The following is an 18809-nucleotide window of genomic DNA, read 5'->3' on the forward strand; positions in this document are numbered from 1 at the left end:
TCAGAAAAATAGTTCAATCCAGTTAGATCCAATCTGAAGTTCTGGCAACGATGTTCAGATAGTGTGTAATTCTATAAACATGGAAATGCTTGTGTATCAGTCATATGAATAATCTTATATAATAATATATTATATATAATATATAATTATATTTTCAATAATTCTAATGTAATTTAGTTTGTATTATCACCAAACAAGATATATGTGTTAACAAAAGAAACCTTTGTTGCACAACATTAGACTAATAGCTTACAATCTAGCCTTACATTTCAGAATTACCCAGAAAATTGGGATTTTCTACAAAAGGTGGCGTTTGTTGTCAAAACTAAGAGCCAATCAGCTCTTTGATCAGGCGACAGTCAGACTTTTCCCACCATGCCCTGGGTCTTGCAGTCAATGATTATCGTTGCCCACGTGTGCATGACATCAGAGCAAGTCAGATCAAGCCAGACACAAATCTAACCAGCATGCATTGCACGGACATCACCAGTGATCGATTCGGTGCAGGCCTGGCTCAAATGCACTATGAAAAAAATACCAAGACGTCTGACTGCATCCGGTCGCATTTTGTAGTATGCAAGCCAGGTGCAATGTTGTGACAGAATGTCAAAATTAAATGCATAAAGCATTAGAGCTGCTGCAGTACTAAATGTGAAAAGGAGTATGTAAGTATACGGTTTGGAACACAGTCATTAGACTCATCCAGGTGAGCCAGGCCTGCACAGAATCAATCACTGGATCACAATGCATGCTGGTTGAATTAGAGACAGGGAGACGGATATCACCATGACACTTTGTTTGTTTCCCATCACTCTACGTCACCTGATCAAATGGTTGGTTATCTTTCCTTTAATCAGGGAGTTCATCCTTTATGCTTTTCTGTTTAATAGTGTGGTATAGTTATATGCTGCTTTTCACACTGTGCATTTAACATATTACTACTGTTACTCTCATCCCAATGTTGTCTCACTTTTTTCTGGATGTGAGGATAATCAACAGGAATGCACTGTTTAATATGATCCCTGGGTCTTTGATAACATGCTTCCTGAGATTTCATTATTTGGCAAAGGCAACGATATTGAAATGTATAAATCCTCAAAGGTATGTACATACCGTTTCAATATCATGTTGCCAAAATCCAAAGAGGTAAGGCCTACCACATCTGACCACTGGGTGGCATTTGTATAAACTGTGTATTTGGTATTCAGTCTATGTTTCTGTGTGTCCTTCTAGACTGTTTTGTAGTATGCTAATGGACGAATACAGTAGGTGAAGGCATCTCTCAAGGCGTGTCCACTGTGAGAATTAAAGAGCCCGAGATAGAGATTCAGCATTCCACTCCGTTATCAGGGTGTCCTTGAGCTGCTCCCTCTCTCATTTCCATCTCTGTCTGCTCACGTGTGGCAGACGGTTGGGAAGAGACAGAAACACAGAGAGAGAGCGAGAAAGAGAGAGAAAAGGCTCTGCAAAAATCCTGATACCTGCATCATCATCATCATCACCATTTAAATACAGTTAACAGTGTGTTTAAATTACAGCAATGATGCTATGTATATGTGTGTATATATACAGTATATATACATCCATATATATATATATATATATATATATACATCCATATACATTCCTGTGAACTAGAATGCACTATATAACCTGACCTACAAGAACAATGTCTTTTGTGGGCATTGATCTATGCATGATGTAATACTGTCTGCAATCTGGCACTTGGATTTCCTTACCTTAAACATAATACCCTCCATGTTATGCAATAGCGGCAGCACCAAAATATTTAAAACAAACACGTCAGATCAAGTTTATTTATTGAGCCCACATTGTATTACACATAGAACCTACTGTTGCCATTCATTTCTAATCAAACAAATACATGACAGTAACTCCCATATCTCTTGACATGAGTAAGGTATGAGTGACTTACGTAGCTTTCACCAGCGATACAGAATACTACCTGTCTTCATGACCCACTTAAAATGATTGTTTAACACAAAGGTACCAGGAAGTCTTGCTGTGTCAAGACCCCGATAGCTATGGGACAAAAGTGTTTAAATAACTCATGACATATAACCTGAGGTGATGTACTCCTTCCTTTCTGCACCTATGGAGTGATATAAATTAGACCTCCAACAACATACACAATAGCTGACCTCTCCAATTCATCAACATGCTGACAAGACACGTATTGCAGAAATATCTCGATTCTCAACAGAGAACATTGTGTACATGCATCTTTTCAGAAATGTAACCAGGAAATGAGGAGATGGGGCTTTCTTGCGCCTTTTTTTCCTTTTGTTTGCAGTAGTTTTGTCTCCTCTTCTCATCCTGGCCCTATTAACTGTAGCATAGATCAGGCAGCAACCGCTGGTTCTTAAAAGTGAAGTCAACGCTGAAGTGACGTACATTTGAAATCCCTCTACTGGAACTCCTCTGGTTGCAAAAAGACGTCTGATTGCATCTCACTTGATTTATTATCTAAGTAAACATTGTACACATGGGTTTATGGTCTCAATCTCAAGTTTCAAGTCTTCTTCAATACAGCATGATGTTCATTTAGTAAATTATGGTCCATTTAGAGTCAAATAGACCTTTAAGCAGGGGATGAAAGCGGGGCTACCTTGTGATTGAGTTTGCCACCACGGCATTGCTACCGCAGCCTCACTACCATTGCTACCACGCTACCAATGTCACTAGCTACTAAGATTACATAAAGACTTGGCTGTAAAGTTGTTTATTACAAAGTTACCTTTGTTCAAGCTTCACCCCAGAATCCAGATTGATCCAGATCCAGTAAGGTTGCAGATTTCTTTATAATGTTGTCAACTGTGTGGCTGATGGTCTATTTCATATAACCTCAGCAGCTCCCCTCAGCTCTATGTAGCGTTTTTCAGCTCATTGTTTTGGTTTCACCTGCATCGTTATCCACGGTCCTCAACTACTGTCCTCAAATACGGTACTTTTTCACAGTCCTCAACCACGGTACCTTTTCACAGTCCTCAACCACGGTACCTTTTCACGGATCTCAACTACCGTACCTTTTCACGGTCCTCAACTACAGTCCTCAACTACGTACCTTATCCACGGCCCTTTTTCATGGTCATCAACCACGGTACCTTTTCACGGATCTCAACTACCGTACCTTTTCACGGTCCTCAACTACAGTCCTCAACTACGTACCTTATCCACGGCCCTTTTTCATGGTCATCAACCACGGTACCTTTTCACGGTCCTCAACTACGGTCCTTATCCACGGTCCTCAACTACAGTCCTCAACTACGTACCTTATCGACGGCCCTTTTTCATGGTCATCAACCACGGTACCTTTTCACGGATCTCAACCACGGTACCTCTCCACGGCCCTCAACCACAATCCTTTTTCAAGGCCCTGAACCACGATCCTTATCTACGGTCCTCAACCAAGGTCCTTACAAACGGTCCTCATCCATGGCCCTTAACCACAGTCCTTTATCACAGGCCTTAACTACGATCCTTTCTAGCTGTTAACAGTTTTTAAAAAACGTTCTGATAAACTCATTTAACAACAACAGACAGACAAAGTTAGCGATTAGCTGGTGACCACAGTGATGCTTTTAGCTAGCCAGCCCTCAAGAGCTGGTGGAGAAAGAAGAAAGTGAATATCTTAGTTTCATTCATCAGGTGGCCAGAAATCACATATTTGTTAGCTTCCCACCTAAAAGCTAAGCTTTGTTGTGTTGTTACTGTTGTGAACAACTTCACTCGTTCTTTACAAGGTTGCTGGTAAATCCTTAACTTTGATTGTGGTTTTTCTTCTTAATTCCATCCTGCAGGTTCAGAAAAGTAGCTTCATGTAACTGAATCCCCGTATTTTGGCTCCACCACTGATTGGGGCAACACCCAAGAAAGGAGCCAAGACTCGGTGCTTGAAAAGCTTGTCAATGTCCGCCGTCAGCCTGCACGTTTCTCTGCGGCTCAGGATGGATTAGTGTTGGGAAGCAAGTGCTATTAGTCTGCTGCACAATGCAGAGGCCTCCGGCTTTTCAATGTTAGGAGAAAGGACCAAAGAATATGCTGTATATGTGAAATATAACCACATTGAGCCTCTTTATAGCTCATCAAGCTTTTCAGAAAACAAACTAGATGCAGTGTAGGAATTTGTGGAAATGAAAGGGAGTAATATTTCCTTCAGGGGACGTCTGCTGACTTTGAGGTCATGTTGATAACACATGAAGAATGTGACTTTTAAGACGTTTAAGTCAATGGATGAGAGATTATGAAGGTGTTAAAAAAATAATTAAAGATTTATTTATTTATTTATTTAAAAAGGTCAAATGCAGCATGTTGTCCCCACACTAAGCAGATAATTGATTCTCCTTCATCATTTGGCCGTGGTGGATCCAGTGTCTTTATGTCATAATTTTTCTGTGGGACTAAATGAGGATTTTCAAAACTCAAAAACTTCAAGGACCTGCAGTGCACAACTATCTGATTTTCATTTCCTCATAAAGTATTTTGCTTTAGAGTACTTTTATGTGGGAGAGTCCTATGCACACACACACACACACACACACACACACACACACACACACACACACACACACACACACACACACACACAAACACACACACACACACACACACACACAGGATCTGAGCCACAGCCTTGTCGTCCTCTGCGAGTGTGTGCAGAGATGAGCAGGACCGCACCTTCTGTGTACCTGAAACTGGAGATGCAGGGCTACCATTGAAGAGTGATCTTTCATTGTCTGTCCGTCTTTTTTTTTTTGCTCCTCCTGCTTCTTTTAAATGTAGATGGTACGGGGCGTTAGGAACATTAACATACAATGCTCTGGTATTTATTGTTCTTTACATAACCTCTGTCACTGGAGCCAGGTATTTAAAGTCACGCAGGGTTAAGGAGATGAACGACCTTAAACGGGAGTCACGCTGGATACGCTGGACTTTCCTGCTTCCATTTCTACATTAACTTTCTGTGTGACTTGTGGAATTAAGCTGCCTGCTCTCTGAGCTCTGAGGACATCTTTCAGGTTTTTGGGGGGAGGAGGAATCCTATTTTTATTAGATTTGTTTTATGATTGTGGGTGAAGATAACTACTTTCACAACAGGTATGTTTTTTTGAATGAGTATTTTTTTATTTACTTGATTTGAATATTATGATACTTTTTCACCTCATTGACTTCATCCAATAGGTAATAATAAATCATACTTTTTTGAGTGTGGTTCTGTGACATATTAATGGATTTAATTGAGCTTTCTCTGTCATTTGAGTTGTTTTAATGAGGGGACAGAGATAATTGCGATGTTCATATTTTCAGTGTTGTTGAGAGGCAGATATTAAATATGAGATCATATATTGTCAAACATGTTCAGATTCTATTAGTTATTTACATTTCCACATTTTCTAAAGTATTTCTTTCTTCGCCTGATAGAAGCATTGACTCTCTGTTTAACTGTCACACAGTAAAAGTCTCAGTTTAAGAGACTGACAGTATTATTCTGCGGTATAACTCAGACATTAAGGGGTATTTTTGTGGGGCCGATATCTTTCAGCTATTTCTCAGCACGGGGAAGTGAGAAGGGAGGGGAAGCGGAGCCGACACAAAAGGCGACATTATTCCCCAGCGGATCTGCGCTACATCCTTCTATGAATGGAGTATTGAAAAACATAACATTGGGGACTAGATTATTTTTCATCCCTCATAACTGAGCCATTTGTCCCGGAGTTTCGAGTGGTTTGTTGGTGCAGTCCGCAAATGAGACAAGCCGTGGTTCTCGAGTGCGGTGCTGGTGTTAAACTCCCCACCTCCCAATCGGACGCACAATGATCTCTCTGTGGGCCCCTGGCCTTCAGCGCTGCACCTTTTCACACAATGCAACAGTGCGGTGGAAATGGACCGGACCTGGGCGAGGACTGTGCAGGCCTCTGTGGCTGCTGTTGAGTGTTTTCTTGCCAGTTATGGTCCTACAAAAAGTTGTTAAATGTACCTGCACAAGCTGGAGATAACTGCATGTATACAGTACATAGCCTCAAGGTTTTAACACCCCTCCTCCTCCTCCTCCTCCTCCCCCGTCTCCCCCTGCTCTCCAAGGAGACGAGAGGCGCCCCTGCAGTGTCATCAGGTGCCTAAGCGTTTTGGAGGATTCTAGTGACAGATTGCAGGAAGCAGCGTTTAGGCCTGACGATGGGGACCGCAGAAAGCAGAAATGTCTTTTTGTGCCCCCTGGGCTCGGAATGTCCACTATCTCGAGGGGCCAATATCAAATTCTCCCCTCATCATCCCCTAATACACATTCCTGTGTAAGGTCAGGGGGAATTCTGCATGAGCATAGAGACAAACAAGCCAAGGCCGAGCCACACACTGTTAGTCTCCCAATGACAACACGCTTCCAATAACACCATTCACTTCCTTCCTGGGAAAGTTGCTCTAAAATTGGTAAATACACTTTTTTATTTCTCTATGTAAAACAGCCAGTCGCATTTTCTTACTTGAGAAGAACGTATTCAGTGTCCGAACACACTGCTATCAATCTCTGATTACTGAGTGATTCTCACTGAATCCCGATATTCTCTGTCTGAAGGAAAATCCCCCTTGATTATCAAAAACCACGACACAGGTGCCTGCCTCTGTCCGTAACACGAGCCCTCCCAGCTGGTCATGATGCCAGGGAGCTTGGAAATTAAACTAAAATGTTGCAGCCTCTGTGACCTGCTGCCAGTGTCGATGCAGGGCGGCCATTTTGTGCTCACAAAACCACAACGGACCCGGACGCCCTGTTTCCACTACTCCATGGCACATGCCCACGTCTGGGAAACTAGGGTTCCTGGTTTTACTTTGAGAAGTGTTTATGTGCCACAACGGCTTTCTTGCGTCCATGGGGAGGGATGTGCATCACGTGATCTCTGGAAATGATTTCTCTCCTCAGCTAGACGACCATCAATACTTACTACATCACAATGACAACAGCTCGAGGCTCCAGCAGAGAAAACAATCCAATACTATAATTAGGCTAGTCTGAACCAGGACAAGGAAATACTGGTTGTTTTGTAGTAGTACGAAAGTGTCAACCAAAACAATAGTCTACTACATTCAGAGGTGTGTTCACATAACGCAGGACTTGATGAGCGACTGACGGCGTGTGGGTGTGTGTTGCAGGCGGATGATCAGTCAGGCAGTCATGCGAGGCCAGCGTGTGGTGGAGAGCGAGTGTCGGTGCTGGACCCCGGCCGTCTGGCTCCTGGTGTCCCTGCTGGGGTCTCTCGTGTTGGTGGCCGTCAGTGTTCTGCTGCGATTCGGTGAGTGGGGGGGCAAGGCATCGAGATGTCCGTTTAGTTCATGTTCTGCTGTAGATGTTCAGAATGCTACATGTGATAATGGAAAGAATTTTTTTCTCTATTTGGATCCATTTTTGAGAAATACTGACAAACAGTAATTTAGTAAAGACATAATAGTGTAATGACAGTTAAGGCCTTGCATTTCCATTTGCTCTTTCACTTTCTAGTATCATGTAACATTTTTTTTAATCTTGGTTTTAAAGAGGATGTGACGATATAGGATTAAACTGCATTTTATAAAAATAAAAAAATTGGGCTCCTGGAATTATCAGAAAGAACAGACTCACGTTTCTCACTCACTCAATTTTAAATGATGTATTGTCCTTGATGATCTTCACTAACAATATCTGGGATGTAATAAAAAATATTTTTGTGATAAAATGTGAGGTAAAGTGATTCCAGTATGTTTTGCTGCTATGTCTTTATGAATATCGGGATAATATAGTGAATCGCAATTATTTTGGCAGGATAATGGTGACATGAAATTTGCACATTGCCCCATGCCTATTTGTGGTGCTTTATCGTTATAAATGCAAAATTATAAATGGAATCATAAAAGGTTAAAAGTTTGGTGCATATAGGCTACTCCAGTCATTAAGTTTGAGATGCTACATATTATATGTACAATATATAATGTTTTTTTTCAAGGAAAAGGGACTTAGTGCCATAAACTGAAACAGAATGTGACACATGAGTTGGTTTACTTGTTCTCTTCATGTTTGGGGCGTTCATAATGGCGGACATGGAGCTCCCTGCAGATGAGTGTTTGCTGTGTCCACAGTTAGTTACTGTCTGCACTGTGTTGACCAGTGATAGCTGGCTAAAAGCCCTGGAGTTATTATGAAGGATCGATTCCACTCACTGGACTTTATAGATCGACAAATATCAAGAGAAGAGCAATATATTCAAATGTGCTGACAGCCATTTATCACATTTGTCTCTTGTTAGAGTCAAAATACCCAAATGTGTGCCTTACTAACATCTTTTTGTGTGTGTATGTTTAAATTTCAGGAGACGTGAAAATAAACAAACGGGCTGTAAACAGTAAGTAATAATTAAGTTAAACACATTTTGCTTTTCTGATCATCCTTAGGATAAGAACTGTGATAAACACAAATATAAGCTGCATGTGACGCACTAAACAGATGTGATACCGGCCCCTGAAGCTAAAATAGGTTTACTGTAGCCTATATATTCTACATGTATCAATACCACAGACGAATGAGAGAATTCTGTAAATTGACCTACATTGGGTAGAAAAATCTCTCTGGAGTCACTTTGAGTTGTTGAAACTGGAGAGTTTAGTCCTCAGGCATTAAAATCTCTACTATAGAGGGTCCAGTAACATTTCCCAGTGGGACTCTCAGGTAAATCTGTGTTATGTCAAAACACATCTCAGAAATGTATATTTCAGGACTGCATAGTGACTGTTTTAATTTAATCATTCAGCTAACGTCAAAGACAAGCATTAATCAAAGGGACAATGATAGAGAGAGCTATTTGATTAGATGTTTTACTCCCTCTCACAGATACGAGTTTATCATAGTTGTGCCTCACTTGAAAAATAAGACTAGTTGGCAGCCATGCTAGCATGTAGTAAATGCTAATGCGCTAATATGCTCATAATCACAAGTCCCTTCCGTTGGACCACCATGAGACTTTATCAAGTAACCATCTTAGTTTAGCATGTTAGCATATGCTAACAACACATCTAGAAATCTAGAAATTTCTCTCACAGCACATTGAACCTTAATGGTGGCACCAAGTCGTGACCATCAAGTCTGAAAAGTGCCTTCATCCTGAATACAGCATGATGAATTTGTAAATTATGGTCCATTTAGAGTCAGCTAGCCCATAAAGAGGTATGCTGTAGGGCGGAGCTGCCTCGTGATTGATGGGTCGCTACCACAGTGTTGTCCAGTCTGGGAGTTGCAGTGTTTTCATCTGACAACCTGTGTTTTCAGGTTATTAAAGTCAACATGAAAAGTCAACATGAAATAAAAAAAAAAAGATTTTTGAACCCTTTTAGATCACATTCCTGGTCATATTGTTTGCCCATTTAAGAATTTAACAATTTAAAAAAGCAATTGTTCTGGTAAACAAAATATGATAAGTGTTAACATCAGCTAGTGCCAAATCAAATTCATCCCAACGTCAATTCATGCTTGTCAATGCAGTTTCACTCTGAAATGTCACCATATGGAAGAGAGATATTTTTAATTTGGACTTTATGTTAATTGTCCCTGTTTTGATCACCTAAAATGTCTTCTTCAGTGTTCGGTTGTTATTAGCTCCACCCTTTTGTGTCACTTGTGGCCACAAAAAACCTAAGATGGCGGCGGCCAAAATGCCTAACTCGATCGTTCAAAACGGTAGTCTACAAGCCAATGGGTGACATCATTGTAACCACCTCCACGTCTTGCAGTCTATGGGTGGCGCTAGATGAAAAGTCAGGGGATCACCAATTTTAGAAGGATGGATCCCCTGAGGACCATGAATGTCTGTATAAATAGTTACTGACTTTCCTCCCTTTTCATAGTGAGGCTAAAACCCAAATTAAAGGACCAGGCAAACACATTTCTGTTGTAGCTCTATGAGGTCTGAACAGGCCTCCTGTTAAGGTTTCAGCCTGTGTCTAGTGTTACAGGAAAATAGATATAGTAGATATAGAGTACAGTAACTATTGAAGGCCAAGAGCCTCCTTTCAACAAATAATTTGACCATACTCTCTCTCCCCGTCTCTCTCCATATTCCCTCCTCCCTCCCGTTTCAGCCAATGGCGTGCAAACCTCCGCGACGATGCAGTATCAAGGTAAGCACGAGCTAGACGGTCACTTACACCTCCACGCCCGCCCAGACACTCATGTCCCGAAAAAACATGTTTGCATCCAAGCCACGATATGAGAACATATCAGTGGCTGGTTGTGTGTCAGTGAAAGAGAGTACAGAAGGTAGATCCATGCCTGGGGCTTCTTAAACAAGGTCACTTTTCCAGCTCTCAGTTTCTCTAATCCCCACTTATTTGCTATGCAACCTCCCACCCTCCTGCATCCAAGGAATCATGTGGCTTATTGTGTGCCTTAACTTGGTAGGATTAGACTTTTTGCTATTAACGGCCATTACGTTCGAGCCACGCTCGTCTGTCTTCTCATCTCTTCCCCCCCCCACCCAAACAGAATCATGTTGTTAAAATGTCCCTAGACAGTGGAGCCTTTATAAGCCTCAGATTTCTCCGTGTGGGTGTCACAATCATAACCAAACAAGCCGAACGCCATCTCAAAGACAAGGAACAGAGCTGTGTTTAAACACTGAATGCAATGTCTGCTCGTCTCTCCGAAGTACAACTGGTGAACGGACGTCACAGGTGTGAGGGCAGAGTGGAGGTGTTCTACAATCAGTCGTGGGGCACGGTGTGCGACGACGACTGGGACATGGTGGACGCCAACGTGGTGTGTCGGCAGCTGGACTGCGGAGTGGCGGCGGCGGTGGGCAGCAGCTCTCAGTTTGGCCAAGGGACGGGGCTCATCGTGCTGGACAACGTGGACTGCACAGGAAGTGAGACAGACCTCAGCCAGTGCCGTAGTCTGGAGTGGGGCGTCCACAACTGTTACCACTATGAGGATGTGGGCATTACCTGCAGAGGTAAAGTATTCATACAACTTTTAAAGCCTAGCCATGTTTCTACAACACAATGATGAAGTAACTTTTGGACCATTGATGATAGAGATTTGTTTTGTATGTGTTTCATTGTATCAGGATCATGATATTAGAAACATTCAACATTTTAACATTTTTTCACTGAGCATTTTAAATGTAAAATATACTATGCTCACACAAAGCTAATACATGATGGTAACTTTACACTGCTCCAGAAAGAAATGGTCGGTTCCCCTGAATCATAGGATGTCTAACACTGACTGAAAGTACAAGCTCAGAATTGGCCAAAACAATTATCTGTCTCTGTGACTAAGTAGGCTTTAGAGGGTTAGGTTTGCTGATGTAGCGGTGAATCATCTTTTCATGTATTACCCTGGTAGGAAAAGAGGACAAAGTGGCTAAAATCCCTGCTTCCTTTTCATTCTGCTGCTAGAACTAGCGGTGGTGGGGGCAAAAGGTTCTGAGGATCGCATCACTCCGCCCCAGGAGAACTCCGGTTTACGTAAGTGCTCCCTGCTTTTATCTAAATGAGACTGGTCTTCTGCCAACCTGAAACGTCAGAGGGATGATTGAAGGGATGGATGAATTTGCCTTTTTTTAAAACATAAAGGCAAATGGCCAAATTCCAGAAACAAAAACAATTATTTTAAGATAATACGAAAGAGACTATATGAATACTTGCAAACAAGATATGTATTACTACAACCCAAGGTAGTGAAACAACAGTACAATAATAAACCTTTTTTTACCAGTATTTTTACATAACAATGGATCACATAACTATTTCTACAGTATGTGAAAGAGATTGCATGTACAGTAGTGATGAAGCAGTAGAGGAATTGGCTTTCTCGCTCATCACCAGTCGGCAACCTCTGGTTCAAAAAAGTGAAGGCAATGCTGATGTGCCCCTAAACTTGCATTCTCTCTACCAGCCAAAAGGGGGCAGCAACTCATTGCAAAAAGAAGTCTGATATCTTAGAAGTCTGAGGGGAAAATTACCCTACTTCTCACTTAATGTATTATCTCAGTAAACATGAGTTTATGGTCTCAATCTCTAGTTTCAAGTCTTCTCCAATACAGCAATATCACGACCACTATATGTCCACTACTTATGTAGAGTCTATGCTCAGCACCAAAGGAGAAGTCAGTGGTTCACTGGAGAACATAGTCGAGCATTCAGCCAGCATTCAGGTTTGTTCCCTCTTAAGATTGTTATGACCAAAACGGACATAAATGTAGAGCCAATATTGGACTTCAGTCAGAAATAAACTTAGAAATGAATGCTAATGTTGGAGCAACCATTTGCTAACACATTCGCCACATCAGCTTATAAATATGATAAAACGTCAGTGCCTTTTTTCACAGCTTATTTGCCAAACAAGTGGCCAAACAAATCTGTTAATGGGGGTCTGAGATTTTGACCCTGGAAAATAGGAACCACACCTGTATGTGCCATTAATCTTCAGTGAAAACTGATGAAATGAGTCACTCACCTCTAAAAATGGAATCGTGCCAGGTTGATTTGCATAAAGTTTTAAGGATATATGCGGCATTGTCTCTCTAAATAAGTATAGCGGACCATTAGTCTTGCGCTCACTCCTTTAGAAAATGTGAATAATATTTACTTTTGAAAGTAATAGATACTTAGAAAACATGTATACCGGTATATACAGAGGAATTAAACTTTGGGCCAGCTTATCTCTGCGTTTGATAGGATGTTTTTTTATGCTCTTGGATCAAAATCAGACACACACACACACACACACACACACACACACACACACACACACACACACACACACACACACACACACACACACACACACACACACACACACACAAATAAATCCAGCAGACAGGTGGCATGCCAGATGTTACTAAAAATGCAAGGGCAGGTTTAATTAAATCATGAATGATGGCTTATTTTGTCATTGTGTGGGTCCAAAGTGCAGGAAACACACAGCCAGGTGTATTTAGAAAATAGGTTTAGCAAAAAACTGAATGGTCAGTAGGAAGACAGTTTCGTGAAACTACCATGATAATGTACAAAAGTATCAAAGGCTTTTGAGCTCAGGGGAAAGTATCTTTTGGGAAACTACTTAACACCTTTAGGCCTCTTCAATTCCACACCGTCCTTATTGTTTGCTGGGTTGGCCTTTGTTGTGGTCCTTTCCCTCCATGATTCCCAAGAGGATCACAAGAGACAGGAACAGAACTTTGTTAACAGATGACGTATTTAGCCAATTCTCGGGCGGCCTTCTTTAAACCCACCAGTGAAACCATCCTTGACACATTTTTAAAATGGACACATGAGAATGTCTATTGTCTCCGTGTGTTTTTGTCCGGGCCGAGGCATAATGACAACATGTGCTTGGCGCTATATCAGATGTGCACCTTAACTTGCCATAGTAGGCCCACACCCTTCTCCCTCCTCTGTATCACTGTCAGTTAGTCATTTCTCTGTCTTCAACACATGCCCACAAATCCTGGCACATATTCAATTTGACATTAATATACATATAAAAACAGACAAAGATGAATTTAACACCAGTCTCTATAAATCCCTCCCTCTGCATCTTGTTTCAGGAGATGGCACCGTCCGTCTAGCGAATGGACAGAACAGCTGCCAGGGCCGGGTGGAGATCCACTACCAGGGAGACTGGGGGACAGTGTGTGATGATGACTGGGCCCTCACCAATGCCCAGGTGGTGTGCCAACAGATAGGCTGCGGCGTTGCCGTCTACGCACACACCAACTCCTACTTTGGCTACGGAACGGGACGCATTCTCCTGGACAATGTCAACTGCCAAGGCAATGAGCCGGACCTGACTAAATGCAGAAGACTTGACTGGGGCAAACACAACTGTGGCCACCATGAGGACGCCGGGGTCACCTGCACTGGTACGCCCACCTCAGTCCCGGGAATATGCTTTGACACGTGTCTCACCGATGTAAGCTAGTAGTTATGAGATAAGCCCCGCTAGTAGCTCCGTCAGCGTGTACTTCCAGGTCATTGCTAATGTCGGCATGGTAACTTGCCTCTAAATAACGACCCCAACATGCTGATTTTAAGCAGGTACAATGTTTACCATCAGAATTATAGCTTAGCGTGTTAGCATGCTAAACACAAAGAACAGCTGAGGCTGATGAGAATGCAATCAGGGTTGGGCGCTAAAGTACTGGATAACTTTAATTTTTTTTTTACTTGAAGTTCTTTCTGAGGAATAATTGTTTACCGAAATTTGTTACAATCGTTGATACGTTCACTAATACAACACATGTGAACCTCATGGTGGCGCTAGAGGAAAAGTCAAAGGTTCACCAATGTCATTATAACACCTATAATAATAGTATAATAATAAGTCAGTAATGTTGAAGTATAAATAACATAAAATCTTCTGGTAATTTATTGATCTCCGGTAATGAATTATCTGAGGAGGATGAGAAAAGTAGTAGTATAGTAGTGGTATCTGTGTTAGTATCAAGCAGTAGTAGTATTAGTAGAGATAGTAATAGTAGCTGTACAGTAACTATTTCATTTCCATTTATACCCACTTCAGGATCCACCACTGAACCTGTCGTGGCCACAGAGAGCCAGAGAGAGTTCTGGGGGACATACAACACTGAAGGTATACAAACAGACTATACAGCACACACTGATTGTTTCTCCTTCACATCAACATGTCCAATTTGGTTTGCTAGGACCCCCCCCCCCCCCCTCTCAGTAATATTAAAAGTGCATTTTTGACAAATGACCATCAGGGGGAGCCATTTCTCCCCCATTGTCTTTAGATGTGTTGCACCACAGTGCCATGAAACATAGTGGTGAAAGTGTGCAACAGCCTCACCTCACCATGATCATTATAAACAGGTGTGTTGAGCCACCAAGTTATTTAATCATGCATCACATATTCCCTCCAGCAACAGAAAACGTTCCAGTCACCACGTCGACTGGAACGACAACGACTGTTACCACGACCACCAAGATAAAAGGTAACTGTATAAAACTCAAATACAGTATGTGATAATGTTGACCTGAAAATGGGGGCTATTTTATGAACTGATTGTAAATGATGTAACTTTTTGTTTACACCTAAGCGTCCATACCAGCTATTCGTGTGATGAATGGCAACAGCAGCTGCCAGGGTCGTGTAGAGGTCTTCTACAACAATATTTGGGGGACGGTGTGCGATGATGACTGGGACATGATCAATGCCATGGTGGTGTGCCGGCAGCTAGGATGTGGCCGAGCGCGTGAGGCCAAGACCCAGGCCTACTTCGGCTATGGTAAGGGGCCGATCCTGCTGGACAACGTGGAGTGTAGCGGCTTTGAAACGCAGCTCCCCGACTGCTTCCACCTGGGCTGGGGTCAGCAAAACTGTGGCCACCATGAGGACGCTGGAGTCATCTGTGAACGTAAGACCCGACTGGACCTCTCTAGCATCATGTGGGCCTACATTTTTTCATGCATTCATGACATGGCACATCTATTACCCTGAATGTCCACATCACAAATCTATATCCTATTTCATCAATCGGCTGAAAGCTCCTACTTCCTTTTCATCCGGTCATGTGCGCTCCCCCTGCTGAGCTGTCCGGCCGCAACGCACGAGTGTTGTACTCTGAGGAGGGTACGGCCCAGAGAGGATATAAAAAATACAGCGGATGAGTCGAGGCGCATTAGCATCAGCGCCTGCCTGCAGGCCAAATCCCACTTCTTCAAGGCTAAATCAAAAGCATATAGAGGCTCCCCTTTACTTAGATAGTACATCCTGTAACTATACATGTATTCTAAAGGCAGCAGTTTTAAAATCAGTTGTCTTTTGCAGGTAATTAGATTTGGTAAAAGGAACACATTTGACAAACAATTGATGTAAAGTTGCTGCAAAGTGCGTCTCTGCATTGTGGCCAAGCACGATGCTTCCTATATTGATCACTAGAGTAATTACAAGAGAGCCTCGCTGCTCCACTTGTGACCTGATATTTCTTAAGTATTACCCAGAGGCATCATCATTTTTTTTCTGCTTCCCTCAGCTTTTGACTTTTTCGCTGGAAATGGACGTGACTTCAAAGTAACAGAAATGATACCTGCCTCCACCACCACGCCACCCTCTGAAGGTATGTTAAACTGATCTCCAACCAGTGCTAAATCACTTCGTTTCCTCCCGTTTGGGTCTCATGTCACTCTTCTTTGTTTCTTGCAGTGGTGAGAGTGGTGGGCGGCCAGCACAGATGTGAGGGTCGGGTGGAGATGATCTCAGATTCTGGATGGGGCACGGTGTGCGATGATGCTTGGGACCTCCCCGACGCTCAGGTTGTGTGTCGCCAACTGGGCTGCGGAGACGCCACGGTGGCTTGGGGACAAGCTTTCTTCGGGCCCGGCTCGGGGACAATCCTGCTGGACAATCTCAAGTGCAGCGGTGAGGAGGCCTCCCTGCAGGAGTGCTCCCATATATCCTGGAACATGCACAACTGTGACCACAATGAAGATGCTGGCGTCACCTGCTCACTGTCGTGATTTCAACAGAACCACACTCCCATCGCCGCTGTGGGTAGGAAGTGGGCTTACCGACCTGGGACTTGTATACATTATGTAAATAACAGCTCTCACATTGCTGAAGGAATATTCCTCCACCAATGACAATATGACAATATATAATTACATACTAAACTATCTATGCATATTAAGCACTTTATAAATAAATATGATATAAAATACAATGTACACTGTTTTTTTTTTATAAATTGTGTGGCTCCCGCTTTTTTGTCCTAAAGTGTTAAGATATTTACGGTTCATGTGATTCATTGATGATTAAGTAAGAAAAACTAAAGGAAGTTCCTCAGTTATTAATTATGCGAATAAAAGGAGACAAGTTTGTGGACGTGAGCTCCAAAATGTTGCAAATATGTACGATAAAACTATATACTACAAACAAACAAGTTATATACAACAAACCACAAGAGTGTAAGATAACAGAAACATCCACGAATAAATGTGTTATTTTTTGTGAATATACGGCGTCTCTCTGGCTACAAATACATGATGTGATACTTGTGTTCTGTAAACCACCATATAAATAAATGTAACTAATAATCATTTCCATGTGACAAAATAAATGTTCTTATTTTTTGGTATATATAATATTATTTCTGGTGTAAAAACAGAGGCATTTAAATCGGTATCTGCATTTGTGTACTTTAATGTTACATTCTTCTTAAATGGCAAATGCAAATATGGTGACTCCACCACTTGAATTTGTTCGAGGGAGAAGAATTTTTCATTTTTTTCAAGTCATTAATTTTTAGGGGAGATTATGAGTTTTAGAGTTGGGTCTGTTTTTATTAAGAGTATTACATCTTTAACTTTTTAAGACATCTCATTTCTTTCCTTGTCATTTATCATTTTTCACAAATAGAAAGATGCTAATTGTTGAGCTATACATTGTTTGCTTAGTCAGTCCATGTATCCAAGAAAAGGGAAAAAGTGAATCAGTTAGTCAGGCAATTAATATGCAATTCACAAATGATACTGTATAAGCCAATTGGCATATTATAAAAATGAAAAATAACTGACTACTTAATTTCAACATTAGCATACTGGCGATACATGCTAATTAACAGACAATGATAAATGCTAAAATGTAGTTTAATAGTAGAAAAAGTACAGAATAAATTCAACAACTGAGTCCAGTGTTGTTAATGTATCAATAGAAAGTTTGCTAACATTAGCTACAATAAGCTAATGATCATACCAGACCACGTAGCCTACGCTGCGGCTTTAGCAACCAAACACTCGTGTGTAATGAGCATTCATTGGCAGATACTGTAACTTTGAACAAATTCAAATGTTCTTGACTTTATTACCAATAATAAATAATACATTTTAGTTGAAAACTAAAGTTATAAAGAAAGATATTGCTGTTTTAGATGAATAATAATCTTTAATTTTCCTCAATCATTATTCAAAATCATCTTAAATTTGGATTCTGAAAGCAATTAGAGATATAATCATTTAAATTAGCCTTTTGACTAATTAATATAGCTAAAATGACTTCCCATGGTCAGTCAGGCTCAAGAGCAGAGTAAGAACTGATTGATCAATTTCAGAAACATCCAGTGTCTCCACGGACCAGGAAACAGAATGGCCTGTACAAGAGGGCGTGTTTGATGACTCATGATGAAATGACTCAGCATGTTAGCGTTGCTGGCTTGCATCATTCCTACAATCTCTACAAACTCCAGACATGGCGAAGCCATTGTTACAAAGATGGGTTCACAAACAATTTATATTACATAACAACAAATGATATTCTATTTATATATTTTAAACACATTATTATATAATAATGAGAAAATTAGGTAGTTATATATAGAAACAACCGTTGATTAATTCTTAACCTTTATCTTTAAAATTATTCTTCTCCTCTGCCAAGCAACGTGCGTTCATGTCAAAAGGGAGATATGAAGTGCTTTATGGTCACAGGTGTGTCTTTTCTTTATCAGCTACAGGCTTTGAAGTAGACTCTGCCAATCAGACCTGAGGACAGCATATCTCCCTCATGGGCTATAACCATTGTTATACAAATGTGAATTATTATTTAAATATTACCAGTTGCTACTCATACAAAAAGCTATGGGACATGCACTTACTGGTTTCACATGCTTTACAGCAACAACAAAAAAACATACATTTGTGTATTTCATTGGAAGAGTTTATATTCTAGCCTAAGACAAATCTAATCGAAGGAAGATATATGCTCTTGTGCCATACTGTATGTTTTTATTTCAGTAAGCCTACGTGGTGGG

General features: G+C 41.3%; 1 protein-coding gene across 1 annotated transcript; it reads left to right on the forward strand.

Moving 5' to 3' along the window:
- Positions 1-4794: 4794 nt before the first annotated feature.
- Positions 4795-17074, forward strand: LOC311026365 (scavenger receptor cysteine-rich domain-containing group B protein). The gene is made up of 12 exons (XM_084029886.1): positions 4795-5118; positions 7168-7307; positions 8358-8390; positions 10120-10158; positions 10686-10988; positions 11437-11505; positions 13590-13904; positions 14564-14632; positions 14925-14996; positions 15102-15419; positions 16038-16121; positions 16208-17074. Exons 1-12 carry the CDS (start codon positions 5084-5086, stop codon positions 16519-16521), a joined length of 1791 nt encoding a protein of 596 aa, XP_083886012.1. The 5' UTR covers positions 4795-5083; the 3' UTR covers positions 16522-17074.
- The last annotated feature ends 1735 nt before the right edge of the window (positions 17075-18809 follow it).

The sequence above is a fragment of the Eutrigla gurnardus genome (genome assembly GCF_963514095.1).
Source record: "Eutrigla gurnardus genome assembly, chromosome: 15".
In the NCBI taxonomy this organism is placed as follows: domain Eukaryota; kingdom Metazoa; phylum Chordata; class Actinopteri; order Perciformes; family Triglidae; genus Eutrigla; species Eutrigla gurnardus.